The 23,199-nt window shown below is 41.6% G+C and overlaps 1 protein-coding gene across 1 annotated transcript in view; it reads right to left on the minus strand.

Annotated features, from left to right (window-relative positions):
* zbtb16a (zinc finger and BTB domain containing 16a) overlaps positions 1-22,880 on the minus strand; it is a 144,257-nt gene extending 121,377 nt beyond the window's left edge. Inside the window, exons 1-2 of the mRNA XM_085364687.1 lie at positions 22,673-22,880; positions 18,300-19,626 (exon numbers count right to left, since the gene is read on the minus strand). Of these exons, the coding sequence (XP_085220813.1) occupies positions 18,300-19,537 (1,238 nt within the window). The 5' untranslated portion in view covers positions 19,538-19,626; positions 22,673-22,880. The remainder of the gene's footprint in view (positions 1-18,299; positions 19,627-22,672) is intronic.
* Positions 22,881-23,199: the final 319 nt, after the last annotated feature.

A 23,199-nucleotide genomic window follows, 5' to 3' on the forward strand; every position in this document is an offset into this window, starting at 1 on the left:
AAAGTGTAGATTATGAAATACTAGCTCTGAAAAGCAAGGACATAACTTGAATACTTGTGAAAGGACCTGCTACTAGGTCTTTAAAGAGTTGCTAAGGCTCAAAGAATTCAATCACTTTTGGTTTCAGTGGAGAGTTTTATTTAACACTATGGCCTGAGACTTAGGTCACACATGAACTGGCATTATATCTGCAAAGTACAAACATTCTTGGTCTGCAATGCAATAATCTGTTGCCATTGCTCCTTTGTGTTCAATTTGCTATGTCAATCCATTGCTGCTCTAGCAGGTGAACAAAAGCTAGCTAGTGGCCGGCGACATGAAATCTCTTTGTGCCGTAGCTGGGATTTCTGGGATTTTTCCATATGGAAGCTTAAGTTGGAGAGCTAATGCCGATTCATTTTTTCTTGTTTTGTATTAAATCAAATACAGAGTATCATTGTCGCAACATGTGCCAACAAACTGTATTTTCGACAGCAAGGAAATCCCAAAAAGTTAATTCTGTTCATATGGACGTAGCAGTTTCAGTGGGAGAAACGTTTTATCACTCATCCATGTGACGTCCAGTTGAACAGAATCAACTTTTTCAGATTCACCGCTCTATATTTTGAGTCTTAAGGCTGTTAATGCATTAAAAATATTTTTCAAACTCACTTATTCTTAATACAGGCAGTTCACACCATATGATTTTGCTGAATCCATTGGCGTTTATGTTTTTTGCAAGTTCAATTTTTCGACACAAAACCAGATTCTGCTCTGGGTCAATCAACTCTTTGAAATTATTTCTCTGCCTCCTCAGATCTGGTCTCAACTCCACAAACAAGAGCTCAAAACGGCCCCGCCGACATCCTGAAATACGTACGAAAGCGGTCGTGATACAGCTTCAACTCATGGCTCAAACCATGAAATTTCTCCCTGCTCCTGCCTTCTCGTGAGAACCCAGTATTTCTGTTTCTTCCTTTTCTTTGACCATAAGGACCAGCTCCTCATTGCTTCATGTCAGCTTTTTTCATACTGTGTTTTCAGGACAAATTACCACAAAAACACAGCATGTTTGGTGTGTATATACACGTTACACGACAACCACAGCGAGGTTGCCAAACCAGTGCCTTATCGCACATGGACATTTGAAATTATGGTTAAAAATTCAATACAGCACTACTTTCCACCCGTGCACTTTCACTAGCTACATTAAAAACTCGATTAATTAAGAGAAAGGAAGTCTTTTATAGAGAAAATAAAGTTTTGCTATGACACCATCTCCCGCATTAAAAGGCTACTACTATTTTTATTGATGCTCATGACTTCCATGAAGTGCTATAAAGCCTTTTCTGTAAGATTCAATGCTTGAATCTGGTTTTGTTTAAAAATGTTCTACATCTAAAAAGCCCAGCCTTTACTGTTCCTGTCTGTGCTATGTAACTAACATCATAGCCAAAGGTCTAGATGGCTCCGCCGATAAGGTTAAACAGGCTAAATAGTAGTTGATGAAATGTTGTGCTGTCTGAACTGCACCAGTCAACAAGGCACTCAAATTACACCTTACTTAGAAGCTGGATATTTCAGCAGAAAACACGCTGTCATTACCAACACTGCTAATATGTCCTGTATTAATTTATTTGTGACTTGACATTGCGTGATTAAAAGTATTTGTTTTTTCTGCTTTGGGACTTGGCAAACATCGTGATCCTTAAACTGGGATTAATAGACCATCAGAATATATAAAGTTGAAGTAAGGCTGTCAAACAATATCATTCATGTTTTTGCCAGTCACACCCTGACTGAAACCTATCCCTCAATGTGTTTGCACAGTACAAAGGTGACTCTTTGTGTAAGGCAGCTAGTATTTTTTGGAAAATCTAACAGTTTAAGCCCTTAACAGTGAGCATGTTTGCATTTTGTTTTGTTCCATGTGCTCAAAACCAACAATAGCTGAAAGGTTTTTCTTTGCTTTATTACCAGAATCTATTTTTTTCGTGTAGACACACTGAACATAACATGATAGAGTTAGAAAGCTTTATTTATTATTATTATTATTATTATTATCTACATATGGCCATGACACACGTTCTCTTGTGTGCAGTTAATCTGACCATCCATTAGAAATGATCCGCTTTGATGTTTCCATTTACCTGATAAAAAGGTACCATATTCCTTTGCCGTCTCTCTGCTGCAACTGACAAAGGAATATGGCCAGAAACGCACATTTCCATGCCAATAAAGCAGCACTTAATGCCGTGAGAACATATCTTATAGGCAAATGCATCCAAAAACAAGCAGACCACCAGTCTGTAGACACATTACGAAAGATTGAGCACAGACAACGAACCAACACCTTCCCAACAATTCTTCCTCTGACCCAATAAAATCATAAAACGCCCATCAGACTGCTTCCCTCTCTTTCAGTGTGTCTTTGAACTCGGGTGAGGCTGACTGCAGCGGAGGAGACGGCAGACGTGACAGTGTGAACAGCAACAGTCTGGTGCTAGACACCACTTTACACCAGTACTGCAATTCACAGTTCAAAGCGCACGCCTGAAAGAAAATATTTTAGAATGATGGGATGGATTACCGATACGTGTGCCGAATACAAAAGGGTGATTTGGCGCTTTATCGTGCCTGACGGGGTTAGCAACAAAATGGCGGTGGATGGCATGTGTGGGAAGGTCTCGCCAAGGCGCGAGGTACATAGTGAGTACTTGTCAGTCCTCTCGCAGGAATAAAAGCAAAACCAAGCCATCAGTGAATGGCGAGACAAAAATCGAGAGTGCGGCGCAAAAAGGGAGGGCGATGTTTTCAAAACAAGCTTGAATGGATGCACATTTACAGTAACACAAAGAAATAAATGAAACCCTTTGAGGAGAAGAGCTGTGTTTTACCAAAGGACTGGGCAGAGAAACCAGCAATTTTGCAATTCTTCTTTTGAAGGTTTTCTTCTGTTTGGGGTGGAGTGTTGGGGGGTTTGTGGCGCGCTGGCAGCTGAGGCAATCTGGGTCTCAAGCACATCTAAGGTTGGGCAATTAGTTCCAGTGCCACTATTAATGTGCTGAAGGGGCGCGCACTGCAGGGGGTTGAGGGCTTGGCTCAAAGGGCTTCGGTCCTTGCTGGGAAGAGGGGGGTAACTACGGCCAACAAAGGTGGGGGTCAGGACCTCAGGGCCATGTGAAAGCTGTACCATGTCCACTGACCTCTGAACGCCTGTACAGGCCCATTCGCCATATTGCAGGCTATTACAGCAAACTGACCAGCCTTTACAGCTTTGAGAGTTTAGGAGAAAGACGATGCCAGGCTTGACATCTCAAAAGAAAAGCCAGTCAAAAAATTATGTTTGTGAGCGAAGTGGTGTTTACTGTTGTATTCCATAAAGCCTTCATTAATGGACCATTTAATGAAGCTCCTTCCTGACAACAGTTACCTACCACCAGCCTGGAACGGTGAACGGAAATACTCTGGGCTTTTTTCCCTGTTAAATCCCTGTTCCGGTATCGCAGGTATATACGTACAGAAAAAATATATATATTTATTTATATATATATTTTGCTGCTTCCCTCACAATTGAATATGCAGCTATCAATCACAAAGAGCTGCGAATTCAATGGACCCTTGTTAGCATTAAGAGAAAAAAGATATTAGGTGCTTGAAATTCCTTAAAAAAATAAACAAAAAAAACAATTTTTTGGATTTTTGGCAAAGGTTTAATTAAAATGACACCCTATCCAGATACTTCCAGTAAAAAAAAAAAACTAAAAAAAAAAAAACCATCAATGACAACAACCAAAGCAAATCAAAAAAGAGACGGTGAGAACTCAAACTCCACACCACATCCTCTGTTTGTAAGGCCTCGCTATGGCCTGCATTGTACCTTGACACACACATGCAACCCTCATCCCTCCCTTTCTTTTGATCTCCTCCATATGTCAAGGGTATTTAGAGGACAGAAAGCAAGACATAAGCAGAGAGAATGTAAGGCCAGAGAGCCCTTTTCACGCTGCAGTTCTGCTCTCTGATCCTATATATTTTTACTTTTTTGCATTCTTCCCCCTTTCTTTTGAGGTGAAAAATGTCAGCAAGACTTTGGCATTTACAACGCAAGCTGCCACAGTCACTGTTACAGAAAAGTAGCTGTTGACATATAGCCTAGTTGCACCAGAGCTCTGTGTTAAAATGCGGCTTTTTATGGCCAATCAGAACGCAACCAACTGCCTTTTATCACTCTGAAAGAAATATATGATTTTTTAACTTTTTTTTTTGGACCTACTATTATTTCCCATATTTTCACAGCATTATTATTCCCCATTATATTGTAAAACTCTTTTGATGAAAAATACACAATAGATATTACTGAAAACTGTAACTTGTCAGATGACTAAGACAATGATTTAAGCAAAACAATTATAAGACAATTATTATTATTATTATTATTTTTACTTCATCTGATTATTAGTTTAGGCAGCTCTCAGTAAATTGCACTTTTAAATATCAGGAAAATTCACATTATTTAATTATGGAACACTGATGCATTTTCACAGGATGTTTTAATCATGTATTATAGCATTCTCATTTGTAATAACTCATTTTTATCACCCGTTACATTTCTATATGTAAAATAGGAATGTGAAACTATTAATTACCAATGTTTCAAAAAATGTTCCGGAGTAGTCGTACTGTAGTAAAACAAATATTAAACACTCACAAATGTTCCTTCTTACACGTAAGAAAAATACTTTTGAGAAGACAAATCTCTTCTTTATCTTTGTCTCCTGACTGGTCATCTGTAGCGTCCTTCAGCCATATTTAAAATCTCTGATTGCACTTCTGTGGCTCAGCAGGCTTGGCCGAAACGCTGACCGCTTGAGTTTGACAGAACCTATTGTGTTCTTACAGGACAATAGGGGTGAGAAGTGCAGGGTCAAATAAAACTTCTACACCCCCCCACCACACCCCACTTCATCTGTAAAGTTCTCGCCTGCTGACCTTTAACCCCTCCTGTCTTTGTCCAAGAAAAAATAACTAAATCTGTTCCGCCAAATGAATGCCTGAGAGACGGCTGTCCTTATTGTATGTCTCCGCTTGGCTTTCCCTCCATCCTAGCCTCATAACGTGGAAGGGTTGACACTAAGATTATGGTAAGATTACGCCCGAGTCTTCTGGCAGATGGTACCAGTTTACTTTCTCGTGCTATGTTGGACATTGGCAAGTTCTCATTTCTTAATGACAGACAGCAAACAGGAATTAGGTTGATAATGGATCGGATCAGATTAAGGTTAATAAATGCACTTGACAGCAACTATTTTAAGTGTAGAGGAGACTTGCTTTGACCATTTGGACTTTGGATTTGTCACAAAAAAGGGATTATTACAGAGAATTGAATGTCACGGGACAATGAAGATGACCTAACTAAATCTGAAGCATCGGGTTACAGCAAGTAGCTAACACCTTTGTTTTCTTTTAAAGGCTATGTTTCTTTACCTTCTATGGCAGGACGTGTTTTTAGGTCACTGAGTCACTGCAGGACAATTGAAACAGGCATGCGGTTATTTGTGACGGTGCTGAATTTTCAGTTTTTTTCACCTGGCAAAAACGATAAAAAAATTAAAATAAAATATTTTGCTTTTATACTGCTGCCATTGCTCTTTGTGTTGGACAGTTCTGCAGAATTTCATCTTGTTTTCTAGCAAAGTGTTATTATTGTCCAGGAATAAAAAGAAAATGGGCAAAAATAAACATGTCTTTAATAATCTGAGAAACTTCAAAACGTATTAATTGATTAGTTTTTGAAAGAATGACATCAAAAATAAAATATTCTTTGCCTAAAATAAAGTAAAACTTGAAATATAAATGCCAGTTTGAGTTGGTACTAACAATATCTTCAACCCAGACGACAAATGTTGAACCAAACTGCAATTTGACATGATGAAGACTCTAAAACTGTTAGTTCTGGGGCAGAATTAATTGTTGTGATAAATAATTTGCTGTACAATGAGGTTAAATACTAACTTACATATTGTTGTGCAAAAATATCTACACTTTAATCCAATTGTCTTGAAATAATGTAAAATAAATAAAAATAATTCCTTGATTTTAGAATTATTAAGCTTCATGTACAGTGCTGGACTTTGTTGTATAAGAAATATAATGTATGAAAAAAAATGTACACACATTAATAACATACCTTTGACACACAGTTTTGCTCTTTTTTCCTTTAGATCTAAATCTAGTTATGTCACATTATAGAAAAGTGTTCATGGAAGTCATCTTGGCTGCCGTTTTTGGACGGACACAACCCTTCCCACCCCCAACACCTTTTCTTCTCCTCGATGAAGCAGCAACTCCCCCAACGCACAGACAAAAGTCAGGTCTGTAACCCCTGTGGCCCCACCCCCCCGTGCTCTTTGACCTATAGTGGAGGCCTGGCTGAGCACAAACAGTGATCGTCCCCTGAAGCCCCGCCGCCACCACCTCCACCACAGGCTCCTGTTTCAGGCGGCCAATGAAAGGGTCTACTGTAAATAACGGGGGCCTGGCTGACCCCAGCGTTTATCTGGGCCTTAGACCCCTGCATCCGTCCTACTGTAACAGAGCCTGCTACTCACAATAGAGTCTCTCATGGGTGTTAGAGTGCGGGTTCTCTCCCCTCTGTACCCACTCAGAATGGGGATTATGGAAAAAAAAAAAAAAAGAAGGGCCCCTGTCAGGTCCTTGGATGGGGTCAACCCCCTCCAAACCACCATCACAACCCCATCCCACAGACACTTTAGCCTTTGTCCCTGTGTGGGGCTTGGGAGTAGGGAAGGATGGAGGGAATGTGGAGGAAGGGCTAAAGCCTGAGACCAATCACTCTGACAAAATGCTGCATCAAACTCACGGGTCTGAACAACATCAAAGCTGCCCCTGTGCCAAAGCCACTAAAATATTTACGCTGTAATTCAAGGTTTTTTCCTCCCTCTCTATAACAGCCTATGCCAGTTGGAGGATACCATTTGATTTTGGTGGGGCAACACAATTTTTTCGTAATTAACAAAACATGTAACTTGGAAAAACCGAAACTTTTTTAAGAACATCGCCTCGGCCAAAAGCTGGAATTCTTCACCATTTCTTGACGTCTCACATCCTTCACCGCTGATCATTTATTACAGAAAATAAACAAGAAGAGATGCTGATAACTAAAGTAATTGTTGCTGCACTCTTACTTATTCCCAAGAATCTTCAATTTAAGGAGCATACTGCGGGCTATGATTAATATGAAGAAAACGAAATGATCAAAGAAAGTCAAGTTGCGTTAAAATGATGAAATGTCTTCATAGTCTCGTTTCGTCTATCACACAGTGTGTGTGTGTGTGTGTGTGTGTGTGTGTGTGTGTGTGTGTGTGTGAGAGTGTGTGTGTGAGAGAGAGAGTGTGTTAGCAAGAGCAAGCGAGCGAAGGAGGAAGAGAGACCCAAAGAGATAGAGAGGAAGGTTTTGGGTCAGAGGCTAAGTGAAATATATCCCCACTCTGAGGCATGCAAGAGAGAGGATGCAGGAAGCTGAGGGCTAGAGATAAGGGCACAGACGTGTGTGATAAGCACCCAAACACCTGTTAGGGAAGCTTCAGCTCCTTGCCTCAGACCAACACTCACAGGAGGCAATAAAACACAAGCTGGGAATGGAAGAGGAGAAAAAAGTATATGGACAAAACTATGAGAGAGAAAAACACTCCTGTAATCTCCTTTTTGTTTTCCGAGAGGTGAGAACAGAGAGTGAAAGCTGTTGCACGCTTGAAGGGGGATAAAACCCCATCCCGTTTTACAGCATGCTTAATGGCATATGGCGGGAGCCTACAGCATCATTTGTAAGGTCAGCACCGAGACAGGAGTGGCAGAAATGATGCTGTTTGAGTCATGACATGTCAGAGCAATCCGCTTCAGCGATCAGTCCAGGAAATGGAATGGCTTTTTTTTCTCCCTCCTTCTTTTTACTATCCCACTCTCGCCTTTCGGGGCCCAGGGACAAACAGACAAACACGAAACAATCTGGAAATGGTCAAGAAAGACCTTGGAGATGTCTGACAGTCGGGCAGTAAACAAGAAAGAGAGGATTCATAAGGTGTCAGAGAAATTCACGTGCTGGCTACACCAGGGTCGCCATCTGACCAATTAAATGAGTGTCAAGTAGCTCATCAGTGACAATCTGGAAATTATAATGCCAATTAATGTGAGATTGATGATGTCTTTTTACGAAGACATGTCTATGATCAGCACAGGAATGTAAATGCTACATAGAGTTGCATACTATATATCCTTATTGTCATTTTTATAAATGTATAAAAATAAATCAACAGTGGGTAACAGCAGCTATCACACCAAGGTCATGTAATCAGTAAAAATACTGTTGGCTGTGACAGGAATATTAAATTAGATTAACATTAAATGAAGAATAATTTGGCTGCCTTAAAGAAAGAAAAATTTAAATTTGATTTTAAATATAATACTTAAAGTAACAGAAAAATTAACATGAGAAATTTTCTCATTTCTCAAAAAAAAAAAAAAAAGAGAAAGAAATTGGATTCATGATATGATAATATTTCTACAGTGGCTATCATGTGTGTCAGCACTTATCAGGACAACATTAAAATATGTGAACGAACTGGAGGCTAATCAAATCTACTGATCACACCAAGCCTGTTTTGGCACAAGTTTAATTTAATCAGCTACTAAAGCTGACAACAACAAAAAATACAGACACTTACATACAGATTGAAGTTTTAAATGCAACTCCAGTGAGACTATTCTCAGACTCTCACTCTGTTTTTAGACATTCTTCCTTTTCAAGCTGACAAATCTCCCTTCAATTGAATTCATCCCCCCACCTAGCACGCAGGCTGCACGAGGGGGTCGGCATATCCATCATCGGCTCTCTCCCTCCGTTAATCTCTCTGGGCGTCTTCGGTCAGCAAATACATAAATCAATTATGGTTTTAAGCTTTATGCCATGATTTACCCAACTGATCCCTCCTGGATTACAGCGGAGCTTAAAATGTGTCGGTCAGGGCTAAAGCTGCAAGTCGCCTTGACATTCATTGCACTCCTGCCACGGCGCTCACCGAGCAGCATGTCAGTTGCCAGAAATATGGATCGGAGAGCATTTTGAATAGTCTGACAGTCAGACAGGCTGCTTTGTTATAACATAATCACATTCATCTTTAGTAATACAACTTTTAAGAAAACATTTAACTCTTGTAGCCTCTTATTTAAGGTTCAGGGTCAGGGCTGAGATTCCTGACAAACCCGTGAAGAAATACTCAATGTAAATTATTATAGTAATAATGTTTTTAGAGGTTAATCAATGATGTAATCTAAAAAACATAAAAAGCACCACCTCTAACATTATTTACTCAAATTCTTGTTCTTCCAATTAGTGTGTTGAAATAAATAACTTTCGGGGGGGGGGGGGGGGGGGGGGGGGTTGATGTATTTTAATACTAAAGCATAAATTAGGGAGTATGGAACTATTAACTTTTGTTTGGATAACTGTCTCAAGGAACACTAAGAAAACAAATAAATCTCATAACCCACAAAATCTGATAATGTTATTGTAGCAAACAACTCTTTTGTGCAAAGTATTGATTTGGTGGTTCTTTATGCCATATTAGTTCTTGTTCAGGGTACATAATTGTAAAACTCACCCACACTGTTTTTACTTTTTTTTTCACCTATAGAGAAAAGTGGTTGTGCGTTCACTTAAACAAGCCAATAACCTGGCTTACATCAGCAGCACTTCTAAAATAATCTGATTTTGCATATCGATTTGCTACTCGATGTTAACTCGACTTCTCACTCAGCAATTTAAAGAGGAGAACGCTGAGCTTATGCTATCAATAACATTAAAGCTGTTGCAATTATATGTGGCCTTGCCCTCCAGCTTATGAGCAGATAGCTAGCACGAACCCAGAATCAACCTGTTGAGCAAACATCATCCGTCAGTCTCTAAAGAGAAGGATAAAAAGCTCACGTTGTGCTGTTCTGGCCTCATTTTCCTACCTGAGAGCTCCTTTGTGACAGGTGATGGTGGAGAGAATGGGGGGTAATTTTTATGACCAGCTTCTTAGTGTGCTGGTATCACTCCATTGGGGCCCCTTGCCAATCTCTGGCAAACCATTCAAGTGGCAACAAAGAGGCTAATTAGTAGCTCTCTCGCTTGAAGCTGCGAAGGGCTCCGGTTTGATACTTCCCAGGGAGGCTAGGGGGCCTCCGAGGTGGCGGTGGCAGCTATTTCACACACATACACACAGGCGCATACTCACAGGACATTTGTGAGCACACTTGGGTTGGCCCTTTGGCTTCAGCACATTTACTCATTGTGGCCGTCCTCCCTACGGTCCGCCAGAGTGATAGAATCAGAGAGAGGGAACCGGCACATCTTCTTTCATGTGGCGGGGACCCGGAGAGGGGATGCTAATGGGATATCGATGGGATTAGAACCCACAGCGTTCAGGTCCAGGAGAACAGAGGAAGGGCTCCATGAACCAGAACTAAAACCCACTGAGCTTTAAGGTCAGATCATTCTAATTCTATTGACTTTTTCTTATTTAATGGGAAAGCTGACAATGGATGCATGGACCTTAATACAGTAAGAAAAGTCTGCCAAAAGGCAGATTGTAAAATAGAGAAACTCTGCTTATGCATTTATCTGTGCGGTAATTTACACACAGCCTTTGTGCCACAGCCTCTCCTCCTGCCAACACTCGCACTGCAGCTTCTGGGACTAGAGATACACATCAGGAAGTTAGGGGTGATAATGCATTTGCATGTCACCTGATAACTAGCAGTAATTAGCACTCCCCTTGAGTCCCCACCCTGGCCTCTCAAAAAAATACAAGAGAAAAAAATCCACAAGCTTGCATGGTTACAAAGAAGGCCAACTTAGAGTACAGTATGTTATCATTAACCCTCTCTCCAAACCACAAGTTCCCCCACATAGACAAAAGATGGGGGCCTCAGTGTATTTGCTTCATAGCACTCCAAGCCAGACCGCATCAGCAAAGGCCACGTCTGCTGAGCGCTGTTAGCCACACAGAGGCAGCTGGTCACACCGAGTCAAGCTGCTAACTTTTATTGCACAAGCACACTCCCTCCACTCTTATCTCAGGGAGGAAGGCGATCTAATCTGCTGCTTGATTAGATCGCCTCCCTCCATTGCCACAGCCACTGTCTGCATATTGGTATCCCCCAACCCCTATCTTGGTGCTGCCCTTCTCTTACTTATCTTATTTCTTACCACCACCACCACACCGTTTCCAAAAAAGCATCTTTTCCCCCCGCCCTCTCTAAAAAGACTACTTTCCTGTGCCACCTGATGACATCGCAGTGTAGGACAATAAGACGCTTGATCTGCACGCTTGTGTGCGTGTAGTATATTCCACAAGATGCAGCCCCCTGAGTTAAGTCTTTAATCGATACATCTCCCTATCCTGACAGTGAGGACAGAGCCCAGATCTGAGATCACAGCGATGGCGGTGTAAATCTTTACCGTTCAACCAGAGCCTTTTAAAGCCTGTCTATAATTGGGACTCAGCCAGCAGCTGCCTCGGCTCTGGCTATCACCACGGGCCTGGTCAAAGCAGCAGTTCCTTAGGGGCACAAACAAACACCGCACCTCCAATAGGGGCAAAAAAAGAAAGCACCTGTGCGAGGATAAAAGGGAAATGATGTGGCAGCCAGACTTGAATAAGCCCTCTGCTGTTGTCTGTGGCTTAGGTGTTTCTTGGAGAGGTGTTTTTCGTTGAGTGAGGCTTTTTGTGCTATTGGATTATTACACCAACATGTACTGTACCTCTGAGTGCAAGCAGGGGAGACTTAACTCACTGAGTGATTTCAAATAGAGGGTAATCCACTGCCATGTAATGGATGCTTTGTTGCCCAGCTACTTTCAGGAAGCAGGAAAATGCTTGCACAGTTTTACAGGTTAGAATCAAAAGTCTGCTGCTCCCTTAGTCATTCTTATTTAAGATCAAAGGCGACATACTGTATTCAGTGAGTAAGACTGTGACAATGAAGCAAATATCTGACTACCTACTTCAAAGCACAGATATTTATCCTTTATTGTTAGCACATGTAGTTTTTTCCCCTACTTTTTACATTTAAGATGAGCAGGATACAGAAGGGCTCTTATTTTGAGGTCAACAAACACTCTGGACTGCTGTCTGGGGATTTTGCACAAACTATACCGGATGTCACCTCTCAAACAACAGCAACAGTCTGATTTTTTATACACACACACACACACACACACTCTATTTGTGAGGTTATGCACTGTGATCGGCACAGACAGTTTTCTTACGGCATCAGAACCTTGTGGTTTTGTTGTATGTCGAAAGAACAACACTGCTCAGTGTTGTAGAGTCTTCAGTCTAGCTGCTAATAGAAATAAGAGCTATGGAACTTATGAGATAATATTAATATATCTAATCGTGAGAGTTAAAACGACATGGCCCGAGGTAGTTGGCTACCACATTAAGCTACAACTGCTGTGGTTGCAAAATGGGCGCAGTGCTGTGCTGGTTTGAAATTTTTGACAGGTCCTTTTGCAATTTTATGACAGGCACTATCAATCACCACGAGTGAAAAGACTGGTGACTATGACTGGATTGTCGACTATATCACAGAGGATGTTATTCCGTGTTTCTGAATTGTCAGTTTGACCACCAATCACAAAGATCCGAATAGTTAAAAAGATAAGTTAGTTTAATTTTAAATGCTTTTACAGTTTTTATTATATGTATTCAAATAACTTTATCTAACCATAACAACATGACAACACCATAAGGGACTTATATATACATACACATACATATATATGCATCTTATAAAGACATCGAAAGGTTTTGGGGGTTTATTTTGGTGCATCTCCACATTTGCATGCTGTTCGATTTATATTTTTGTCAGTGGTTTTCATCACTGGATGCCATCACACGTATTCCTGTAAATCCTAACCCAGACAGTTACAACTGGAAAAATTGGTGAAGTGCGGAAAAAAATATATCAAAAGAAGTATTTTATTTATATATATATATATATATATATATATATATATATATATATATATATATATATATATATGAGTATATAGACATACTGTATTTACAAAAAATGTGTGTTTTTGTTGTCATGAAACAGGTGTATTTATTAGTTGACATTTGGTACCATTGAGTCCCTTCGACTGTCTTGCAGGCATCCTTTATGCTTATTGGAGCTCACTGGGGATGGGGGTGGTGGTTAGAGCAGGGCGATATGGCCAAAAATATTTATCACGATATATATTTGAAAATTTGCGATAACGATATAACTGACGATATAATTGATGCGAGACAAAATACAACTCCACAACATTACTAGTGCAAAAAGACAACCTTCCTTTTATTTTCACTTAAACAAGAAGCTGGTTTTTATGTACATTAAAGCTATATAAAAATTTAACAGTGCGAATACAAATTCCTTGCTGAAAGTTTAACCAAAAGGCATTTCCAGTAGAAATGGGCTGACATATCCTGAGCATAACCATGTATAATATCCACTGAAGTTAAAAAGAGGTGCTTTGCAACATTAAACTGCAGTGTGCAGTACGTATTTTTCGGACCATAAGGTGCACGGGATTATAAGGCACATTAAGCGAAACAAGGCAGTCAGATAAATCAAACTTTATTAAACTCATTCTTCTTGCTTCCTCCACTTCTGTACCATTGATTCATTAATGTTGAATTCTCTGGCAGCTGCTCTATTCCCATGTTGTTGCAGTATATTAATGACTAACCTCTTATTGTGGATGGATTATCTCAGTTGTTATGGATGATCTCAGTTGTTCTCCTGACTGAAGTTTGGTCCGTTTACAGCATCCTGCCATGCGATTGCATTTGTCTCTAACTATCAGGCACGTTAACTTTTATAAGTGGAAAAGTGTTAGTGTTCGTCCTCCAGCTTCACTGTTTATGTCATGCTAACATAGCTGTGTCGCTAGCGATCACGTAGCACATCATTATATACCAGCTAGCCCAACTTCAGTAACCCTACAAACGTCACTGCTGTTTAGTTTCCCGTCTTCATTTATGTTGGAAGTGATAGCAGAGCTGTACGTTTGAATTTATTCAGAAATCTCTCAGTCAGAACATGCTATATCATGCTTGGGTAACTAGCGAAACTAGCGAGCTAACTTCCGCTAGCTTCCTGCTAACTTCTAACTCCGTTAAATGTAATAAATTTTGTTTTCATGGATGCCTGGAAGTTAAACTTCATAGTTACACCTGGTAAAGCAGCAATGCTGATCGTTTTATTAAAGATGAAAGAATTTAGACAGTTTTTAAACTCTCAGTGATGCTGCAGTGTTGTTTGACCTGAAGGTTTACGGAGTTTAGGACCCAGATTACTCCCAGATTTAAGAGCATCTTAGTCCGACAAATACGACAATAACGACGGCCGCTTGCATGTTCTGCAAAAAAATGTGCTTTGTCGTGTATCTGACGGACAAACGCCAAACCAGTTCCACATCACTGAAGTTGCACCATTTTTACAAACCAATTCTGGTTCATTTGTTTCACTCAACAATCGGCCATGTGCGTATGAAAACAAAGGCACTGCGCATGCGCGTTTTACTCCCATTCTATCGCGATATTTCATTTTCCTATCGTTGCCTAACATTATACCGGTATTACCGTGAACGGTATAATATGGCCCAGCCCTAGTGGTGGTTAATTGTTGCTAGTGACCAAAGCAACCGAATGTCATTGTGTAAGGAAACAACATCTATACCTTCCAACAGCTTCCCCTTAGTGTGCAGGTTACATACGTGTGTGTATGTGCATACATTGTTATCACCTGCAACAAATGCATTGGACCGCTATCTGAACTCAATCTGCTCTTGGTTTACTAAGAAGGAGCGCCAAGGGTTATCTGTCCCACTCTGATATGCACAGATAAGGGCCTTGGGCCTGCTGTTTAAACACCTGCGGCCTGGGGTATTAGAGCGCCCTCCGTCCCCTTTGCCACAAAAGAGGAGGAAATGGAAGAGTGAGCGCTGCCTGCTACTGCTGAGGGGAGTGTATGTGAAAAGTAATGAACACAAGTGTGTGCGCGTGCGGAGGTTAATGCGAGGGTGATTATTTCCACCGCTGCCAGCCTCTGCCCCAAACACTGCCATCAATAATAAAAATAACAGGAGCGAAAACAGAGCAGACAAAAAGGAATTCATTGACTTATCCCGTTCATTCATCGCCCCTGTGCCCCTCCAAAAATAAACCCAGGCTGTACTATGAAAAGACACTGCTATAGCATTGATACTTATCAGTAATGTTTAACGGCTATATGCTGGAAAAGCTCCTTTCAAACAGGCTCTTTTTTTTCACTTATGTGATGTACATTACAGCGAGGGTCAATCATTTGCATGAGAATGGACGATTAAGTGAAAGAGATAAACCCAAGGCTAGTTCCCGTGAATTGGATGCTGTGTTTGGAATACCAAGCAGAGGAGCCCCCCCCCCCCCAACTACCCCCACTGCCTCTGCAGAATTAGCCCCCTGCATCATGCATTTATTTTCTAAATAATCACTCAGGCCCTTCCTGTGTTGATTATTTTCTCAGTGCAAGGGTTGCTAAAATATTGCTGTAATCCTGTCTGCCTAAAGCCCCAACAATGCACACCGTGGGCTAAATAAATCTAGGGCTTGTCAGTGGGGACGTGAGCTGGTGGCCTGATGGAGGGAAGGTGGAGGGGAAAAGTTGCCATGGTCAGATAGACTTAGATTAAATACAAGGAAACTCAGGCACTTATAAGTCAGAGTAAACCTTTCATTAAGCTCATTTTTGTTTGCACAATAAGTTAAACTTTCAACATCAGTGCTTTTACAATACCCAAGGTAAAATACAGATAACACAACTACTTATAAAGTAGTTCAAAGAAGGCAAAATCCTCAAATATCTATAGTTATCTTAAGATAGTCAATCATTAAAGGAATTAGTCTAAAGTTAAGTTAATTGATCAGCTATCAGATCAGAAAAAGCAGGCAAAAATCTACTTCTGACATAACATTCAATATAAGCTTTTTCCCTTCAATTATAATAATTTATTCTAAACTGATGTACATTATAAGGCTTTCATTAACCTAATATCAAGGTAGCATCTCTGCTGCTTAAAAAGAAGCAAACACAGTCAATAAGCAACTCCTTACACTTGTTTTGCCAATACATAATGAATTCAGTGTTTTTATGAAAGGTTGCAGAAACTAGATTTATACAGGAAGTGGGCACTTTTCGGTGCATTCATTTAAACATAGAAGCCCACATTGACACCTCACACCACTGACCTGTGCCACATCTGGAAACAATTAGACTCATGTTTGACTTGACCTGCCCGCACCTAAGTGAACTTTGCCAACTTTTTTATGCGTTTGTTGCAGAGGCAGTGCTGACCCTGACACAGTTGCTCCGGGGGAATGATGCGTAATTAGTCAGAGGGAACACGACTCCACTTGTCTGAAATAAAACATCTTGCATACCCATCAGGACGATTAAGAAGTGTGACAGGATAGCCATAAAAAATAAGCAATAAATAAAGAAAAAAAAGAAGAAGCAGGGACTGGATATGATACCAAATGACCCACAGTGGAGTTTGTGAGGACACGAGAAGCGTCTGAATTATCAAGCATCTCAGGCGAAGCGGACCTTTCATGTCAAAATGGCAGAGCAGACAGCGGATGATGCAATGTTTGATTTCTACACTTCAGGAGGCTGTCAGGACAGCACATACAATATTAAACAGTGTCGTGTCGGTGTATCAACCAGTGTAAATTAGCCCATTAGTATGCTATGGGGTGAGGCGGTGAGATCAATGCATGAAACGGTTTGGAAATCTCCTTTGATACAAGATTTCCCAGCTTGAGTGAATTGATGAAATTCCTCTTGAAACACAGGCAACCATTTCACACGCCACACTTTTTCTCAAGACAGAGACGAGCGTAGCCTGTCCGTTAACGCAGTTCGGCTACATTAATGCATCTAAAGAAGAGGCTATTGTGCTTCTTTTCTTTTTAAAAAGTGGCTGTAAAAGCCTGCTTAGGATGAACTAATCATATGCGCAAAAGCCACTTCTTTTTCTCTCCTTATGATTTTTAGACGTGTAATATGAGTCAATGCAAAAATCCTCTTTAACTTAATGAAAAATTAGCTCTGATCATGAAGGTCACACAAATATATACACTGTGACTTCCTGTATGTCTTTAATAGAGTCAAACCTATTCGGTAATATTTCTTTAACTTGAAAGTCTGGACTGAATCACTTCAGTGCTTAGCCATGTATGCCAAGATACCAGCTCAAGAATGATGGGACGGGTGATAAGGTTCAAATCCTCCGGTGAACTTTAACCACTGTGCATTCCTTTGCATTGATTCAAGCAAACACTGCAGGGTGAGAAGGTGGCCTTCAAAGTAAAATTTCTTAAACATTACGACAGCACGAAAGAGAGGTCATGCAAGATTAATATTCAGTTTGCTTGCTCAACCAGGGTCAATCCAAATATGACAGAAATCCAGTGAAATATATCAAATTGAGCAGGGTATTATGTCAGAAAAAAGGGATAGAGAGATTTGAAAAACTTTCAGTAATTCAAGTGAGGTTTCGGGGCAAAAACTCTGGGGGTTTTTCTGGTTTACTGTCACTCTCCTGTCCAAGAGCTACCTCCTTGTCTCAAAGCCCAGGTTCAGCACTCATTTCCTGGACTGACCATCTACTCCAATTATCAAGCTAATAAAGGCCCCCCTTGTGCAGTTATGGGAAAGGGGAGGGGAATTGATTCCAGGATGAGGGGGTTCCACTTTGGTAAGTGTGTGTGATAGCTGCCGCCCACATCTTGTAAGGTGTGACTAATGGTCTTGGACAATGTTAAGACAGCACTCCTTCAGCGGTCACCTGGACAGGCCTGGTAGTTACTGAAGGAGCAAATCTCCAAGTTTGAGCTGTCAGCCACACAAAACTAAGGTTTCTGTGATTATAAAAGGATGTTACTATTTGCTATTTCTCATAATTTCAAAGCAAAAAGCTGTCCACTTTAAATTATTAACAATAGGAATTAAGTTACTATGTGGATCATGAATTAGTAAAATGAAGCCAAGTGACTTAATTTCACATTCTGATGCACATCAAGAATTCATAAATAAACATTCAAAATTTCAGTCAAATTAAGGGTAGTTGAAATGCTAAAAAAGGGACACAAATTTCAAGAACAAAACAATTTTAAAAAAAATTTTTTAAGCAACTATCTTCAGAAGAAAAGTTGTCTTACCTGTGCTGCTCCACAGCTTCATTATCTGGTAGCTCTGCACCGCAAACATTGCAACGTTCATGCTGGTTCCTGCCGTCTGGTTTCATGCCCACTGCCAGCTCCCCAAGCTTGCTGAAGAATTCTCTCTGGATGAAACTCTGAGGCAGGAGTCCCCCATAGGCACTGAAGTCCATAGACATAGCCAGGGCTGGGGACATGGGCAGAGCGGACGCCATGGATACTGGCATGGACATCATGGCATCTGATTTATGATTGACAGGTAAGGAGTAGAGAGAGGCCAGATGTTTCTCAGTCATTCCAGCCATTGCTTCCATCCCCATCTGACTGACTTCAGCTTGAGAGTCGCCCATGCCTTCGTCACGGACGTAATGCAGCTCACGGGCACTGGTGATCACGCTGCTCCTGGTTGGCGTTCCGGGACCATCTCTGTTCCTGTCCTCCCCACTTCGTTCTCCATTGCTGGAGGCACTGGACTCCATGTTCTGTGGGCTTTCGTGGCCATTGCCACCCATATCCACTTGCATCATCTCAGTCTTGATCTCAGTCATCAGTTGGTTGGAGTTGCCGTGAACTAGTTGTTCACCACCAAAGCCCTGCTGGAGCAGAGACTGGCCGATGCTCATCAGACTGTCCACAGCAGCTTTGGTGGGACTCAGGGTGGAGACACCAAAGGAAGTGGAGACGGAGGGACTCTGGTCGACGACCCCGGGCATGTTAGAGACTTGCTGTGTACCTGACAGATAGGGGCTCCCCATGGAATGCTTTTTTGAGTTTTTGGCTCCATTGTGACCTTTGCGCTCATCGTCTTCCTCTGTGCTTCCATCGTTAGCGTTGACCTCAGCATCATTTTCATCTGAGGACTGGATGGTTTCCAGGATCTTCAGGCATTGCTCTTCTAAGTACTCAATCTCAAGTATCTCGGCTGCATACAGAAGGTCATCCAAGTCTTCCACCTTGGCCTGGAGCGTGGCAGTGTAAGCATACTCCAAAATCTGCTGAAAAGTCTTTGGTGATAGAAAGTCCAGGGTATAATGCTGGCTGCTGCGGTGAAAGAGGATTTCAAACATTTTGCTGGTGCAGGCTAGCACAGTCCTGTGAGCGTGAAACTCCTGGCTGTCTACCATGATGACCACGTCACACAGAGTTCCAGCCAGACGCATCTGGTTGGCCTTCTGCAGCAGGGAATTGGGGTGGTTGGGGTTCTGAAGCTGGATCATACCCATTTTAGTTAAATCCATGATGTCGATGCAAACCACGAGGCCGACTCATGAGGCTCTCCTTCCCCGATCAACAATGTTTTTAGCTATCTTTGTAAACAAGATGAAACCTGTATGGAAGACAAGAGGGGAGAAAAAAAATCAGCTCTGGTAGAGTATCATGAGTACAAAGTATCATGAGTTAAAAAGATATTAGTCTTTACACATTTAAATCCAACATGCTCAGTCTGCGTTTTTTTTTTTCTTCCCTTCAGAATCTGAATGAATGAAAGGGCTTTCTCTTTTGAAAAATTTTTTAAATTCCAGTTTATCATAAAATACAAGTGCCTTTCATTATTGCAATCACGCTGCAAATAAATGTGATGAATTTGTTACGCTTATTTAAAACATACCACCTCTTTCTCTCTCTAAATGGCAAGTGTGAGGCAATTGCAAATATCCTGCCAGTGTGGTAAACACTCCGCTCAGTGGCATTGTTCTTAAATTCAGCAGAGAGTATTGACTGTAGATTTCTGAAGGGAAACAATTTGTGAGCCAACATGCTCAACCTGCATATCAATCAGTCCAACATATGTTACGTTACAAAGATGTCTTCATTTAGTTATCTAATCGGTATGTACACCAGTTAAACAAGTGTGAATTGTGGGTTTTCACTGCCGCTCGGTTCACAAAGACCATCAGCAGCCTTTCTGAAATTAAATAGCATCTTACTCAGTATTCTCATCACAGACGGGAGCAGAGAGCAGCGGCCAGAAATGGGTGGAAAGGAAAGTAGGATGAGGCAAAAGCACACAACACTGCTGTACCAAACACAGCTCTCAGTCGCTAATGTTGAAAATCGCAAATTTGTCCTCCTCCTACTCCTGTTAACCTGATTACTGAAGTTAACAACGCAACACGCTCCCACAACCCTATACTTTGACCTGCACCAAAAAAATAATTAAAGCTGGCTTAGATTGAATACACAGATTCACCACTACATTCAGTTTAACACTGAACTATGCTGCTTCTTCATTGTCCCAATTAACTAAACAGTTATTTGCCACTGCACCTACTCCAAGTGAAGCAGGAATGGTCACCAGATTAGTGTCGCCTTTGACCTACAAAAGCTCACTCAGGGCCAATTTTTAGGTTTTCGGAAGAGTGAATAAGTCAGGCTTATGACAAATGACAAAGTGTGTCAGATGAAGTCTGGTGAGAAGTGACACGCTGTCTAAATTTGTAATATTATTATTGCTTTTATTAATAATAATCTTCAAATTAATTTTTAAAGATTATGAAACAGACAACTTGGGCAGCTCTTTCCCTCCCTTCACACCTGTAAAAAAAGAAAAGAAAAGGAAGAAAGAAGAAAAGAAGAAAGGAAAAATAAACCTTGAAAAAATGATAAGGTTTCTTTTTCTTGCCAAACCTTCTATAATATATAAATAAGATCATCTAAACACACTGAATCTGAATATTCAGGGGGTAAATGATGCTGCACCTATTGTTAGTGCTGAGAGTAACGGAAAATAATTCTCCCGGCTTTTGGGGCACTGGGCGGTTTGTCTTTTCCGTACCTTGACAAAAATCGATGTAGAATGTAGGTAATGATAAAACCACAGGTTCTCCTCTAACTGAAATTAGCCTCTCAGTAAACAGAGATCATGCCTAAAACCCGACATTATCTTTATTGCAGGTATGCCAATAGCGCCGATTTATGGCCCCGTAAATGATCAATGCTTGTTGCGCTCTGTGGGTTATCAACTAAACTGTGGCTTCACTGGGATGTAAAGTTGCTGTCTGGGGACTTTGTCTGTTTTCTATTAATAAAGGAAAAAGGCTGCGTGGGTCTAGACGGCGTTAATTTTAGCCAGACGCACCAGACAAATTATACACAACATTATGCGTTAAGCAAAACATCACGTACTACATTAAGTACATTAAGCCTGGAGAGATTTCCTCCCAGGAGGACGATATGGACCGCTGACAATAACCACATCACGCCGACTTCACAGAGAGGCAGCATAATCAATCTGATCACGAGTTGTCTGCCATAGCGCGCCTTGACGAGCCAGCCACAACAAGAATAAACAGCGTTCAATATTCCAGACCATGAGCCACACTGACAGACACAAACGCGGAGAGATCAAAATGGTACGGGGAGGGGGGGCAATCAGATACCGGTGCCTGCTAAAAAAGTACACGCGACACAGACGGCAGGCAAGGGTCTCCGATTTGAGCCAGCTCTCATTTGATCAACGCACAGGTGGACTTTGAGGCATGATGAACACTGTAGCGCTACCTTGTAACAGTGAAGGAGAAAGAAGGGGGGTTTGGTCTCGGGAAAGCTGCCTAAGGGATAAAGAGGAAAAAAAGAGTGAAAGGGGAAGAGAGAGATCAGACACACTCGATAACAAATCAATTTGCCATCTGTTACCAGTTCCCCCACCTCACAGTGTGCTGCGCGTGCTACGGCGAGCCGATTATTGGTAACCAATCAAACATTTAGCTGGCTGTCAATCAATGGCAGTGCGCCTGTACAGTGACTGGATTTACGGTTGTTTCGTGTGTAAAAACCAGTGTCTCTAGTCCCCCATCATGATGTCATCACGGCTAAATAAGCCACGCTGGTGCGTCTGGAGACACAAGGACAAGCATGAGTGTCGCCGTCCTTAAAAAAAAAATATGGGCAAAATTTCCACCAAAACAAGCTAACGCGATTTCAAAGTCACACGCAGCGAGGCGTCATATGTTGTCTGGCTCCCCGTGAAACAGCCAGACCTCACGTCCTCTGACTGCGATCTCCAGAATACTAACGAGCCCGAGAAGAAGAAGGGGGGGTTACGTCAACCTTAACATCTCTACACTGAGCTACAGTGCGTTAATGCAAACTTCAACACCTTGCAGCGCAATCAGGTAAACACTTGTTTTCATCCAGAACTCCGGTGCGCAAGTCCAACTCGCATGCCAAAGTCGCGTTTGCAGTCAACTTCAGCGTGAGGTTGAATGGGGACACGCATAAAAAAGCCGATCCTCAGCACTATAAACACATCAAAACATCCATATGGTGAATGAAAGTACGCGAAGAAAACAGTACTAGATACATGCAGAGTAGCGGGTCTGGCACTTGTCGCCGGGAAACTGCAGCTGCATTTAGCCCGGATTGGTACTCACCTAAGTTGCACGTTTTGATTCCGGATAGTGCAGGGGGATTGGGGCTACAGCATAGTAAGGCAGTTCGCAGTACCCGCTCTCAGAACATGCTCTAACTCCTTTCTTCTCTCGCCTTAGCAAATCAACACGGCGCTGACGTCAACGCAGCCAGACGAGAAGCAGGCAGGCGGGCAGCCGGCGCTGCGCTCCAGTCCATACAAACACTGAGAAAGTGAGACACCTAGGGGGCTGTCTCATGTCAAACGCCTGTGTTACAGTATGGCAGTGAAAGGTGAGCGACACTGCCCTCTCTCCAGCTTCCTGAACGCACACATAGCCTGCGGTTGTTCTTTAACTCGAGCCAGGAGCTGACTTATGGGTTCGGCGTTACAGGAGGGAAACTCAAGAAGAGGGGCTCATAAAAAAAAACCCTCTAATATTTTCACTCCATTCATATCGGTTCAAAAATTGGTGTAGCAGAGGGACAGGTATGACTTAGTGCAAAGGAGCGATGAAGCTGTGTAGCTGTGCTGTCTGGCACATAATTA

This window comes from Diplotaxodon limnothrissa, linkage group LG10 (assembly GCF_057381915.1).
Source record: "Diplotaxodon limnothrissa isolate DT_005_m linkage group LG10, D_limnothrissa_male_GT1.1, whole genome shotgun sequence".
NCBI lineage: Eukaryota > Metazoa > Chordata > Actinopteri > Cichliformes > Cichlidae > Diplotaxodon > Diplotaxodon limnothrissa.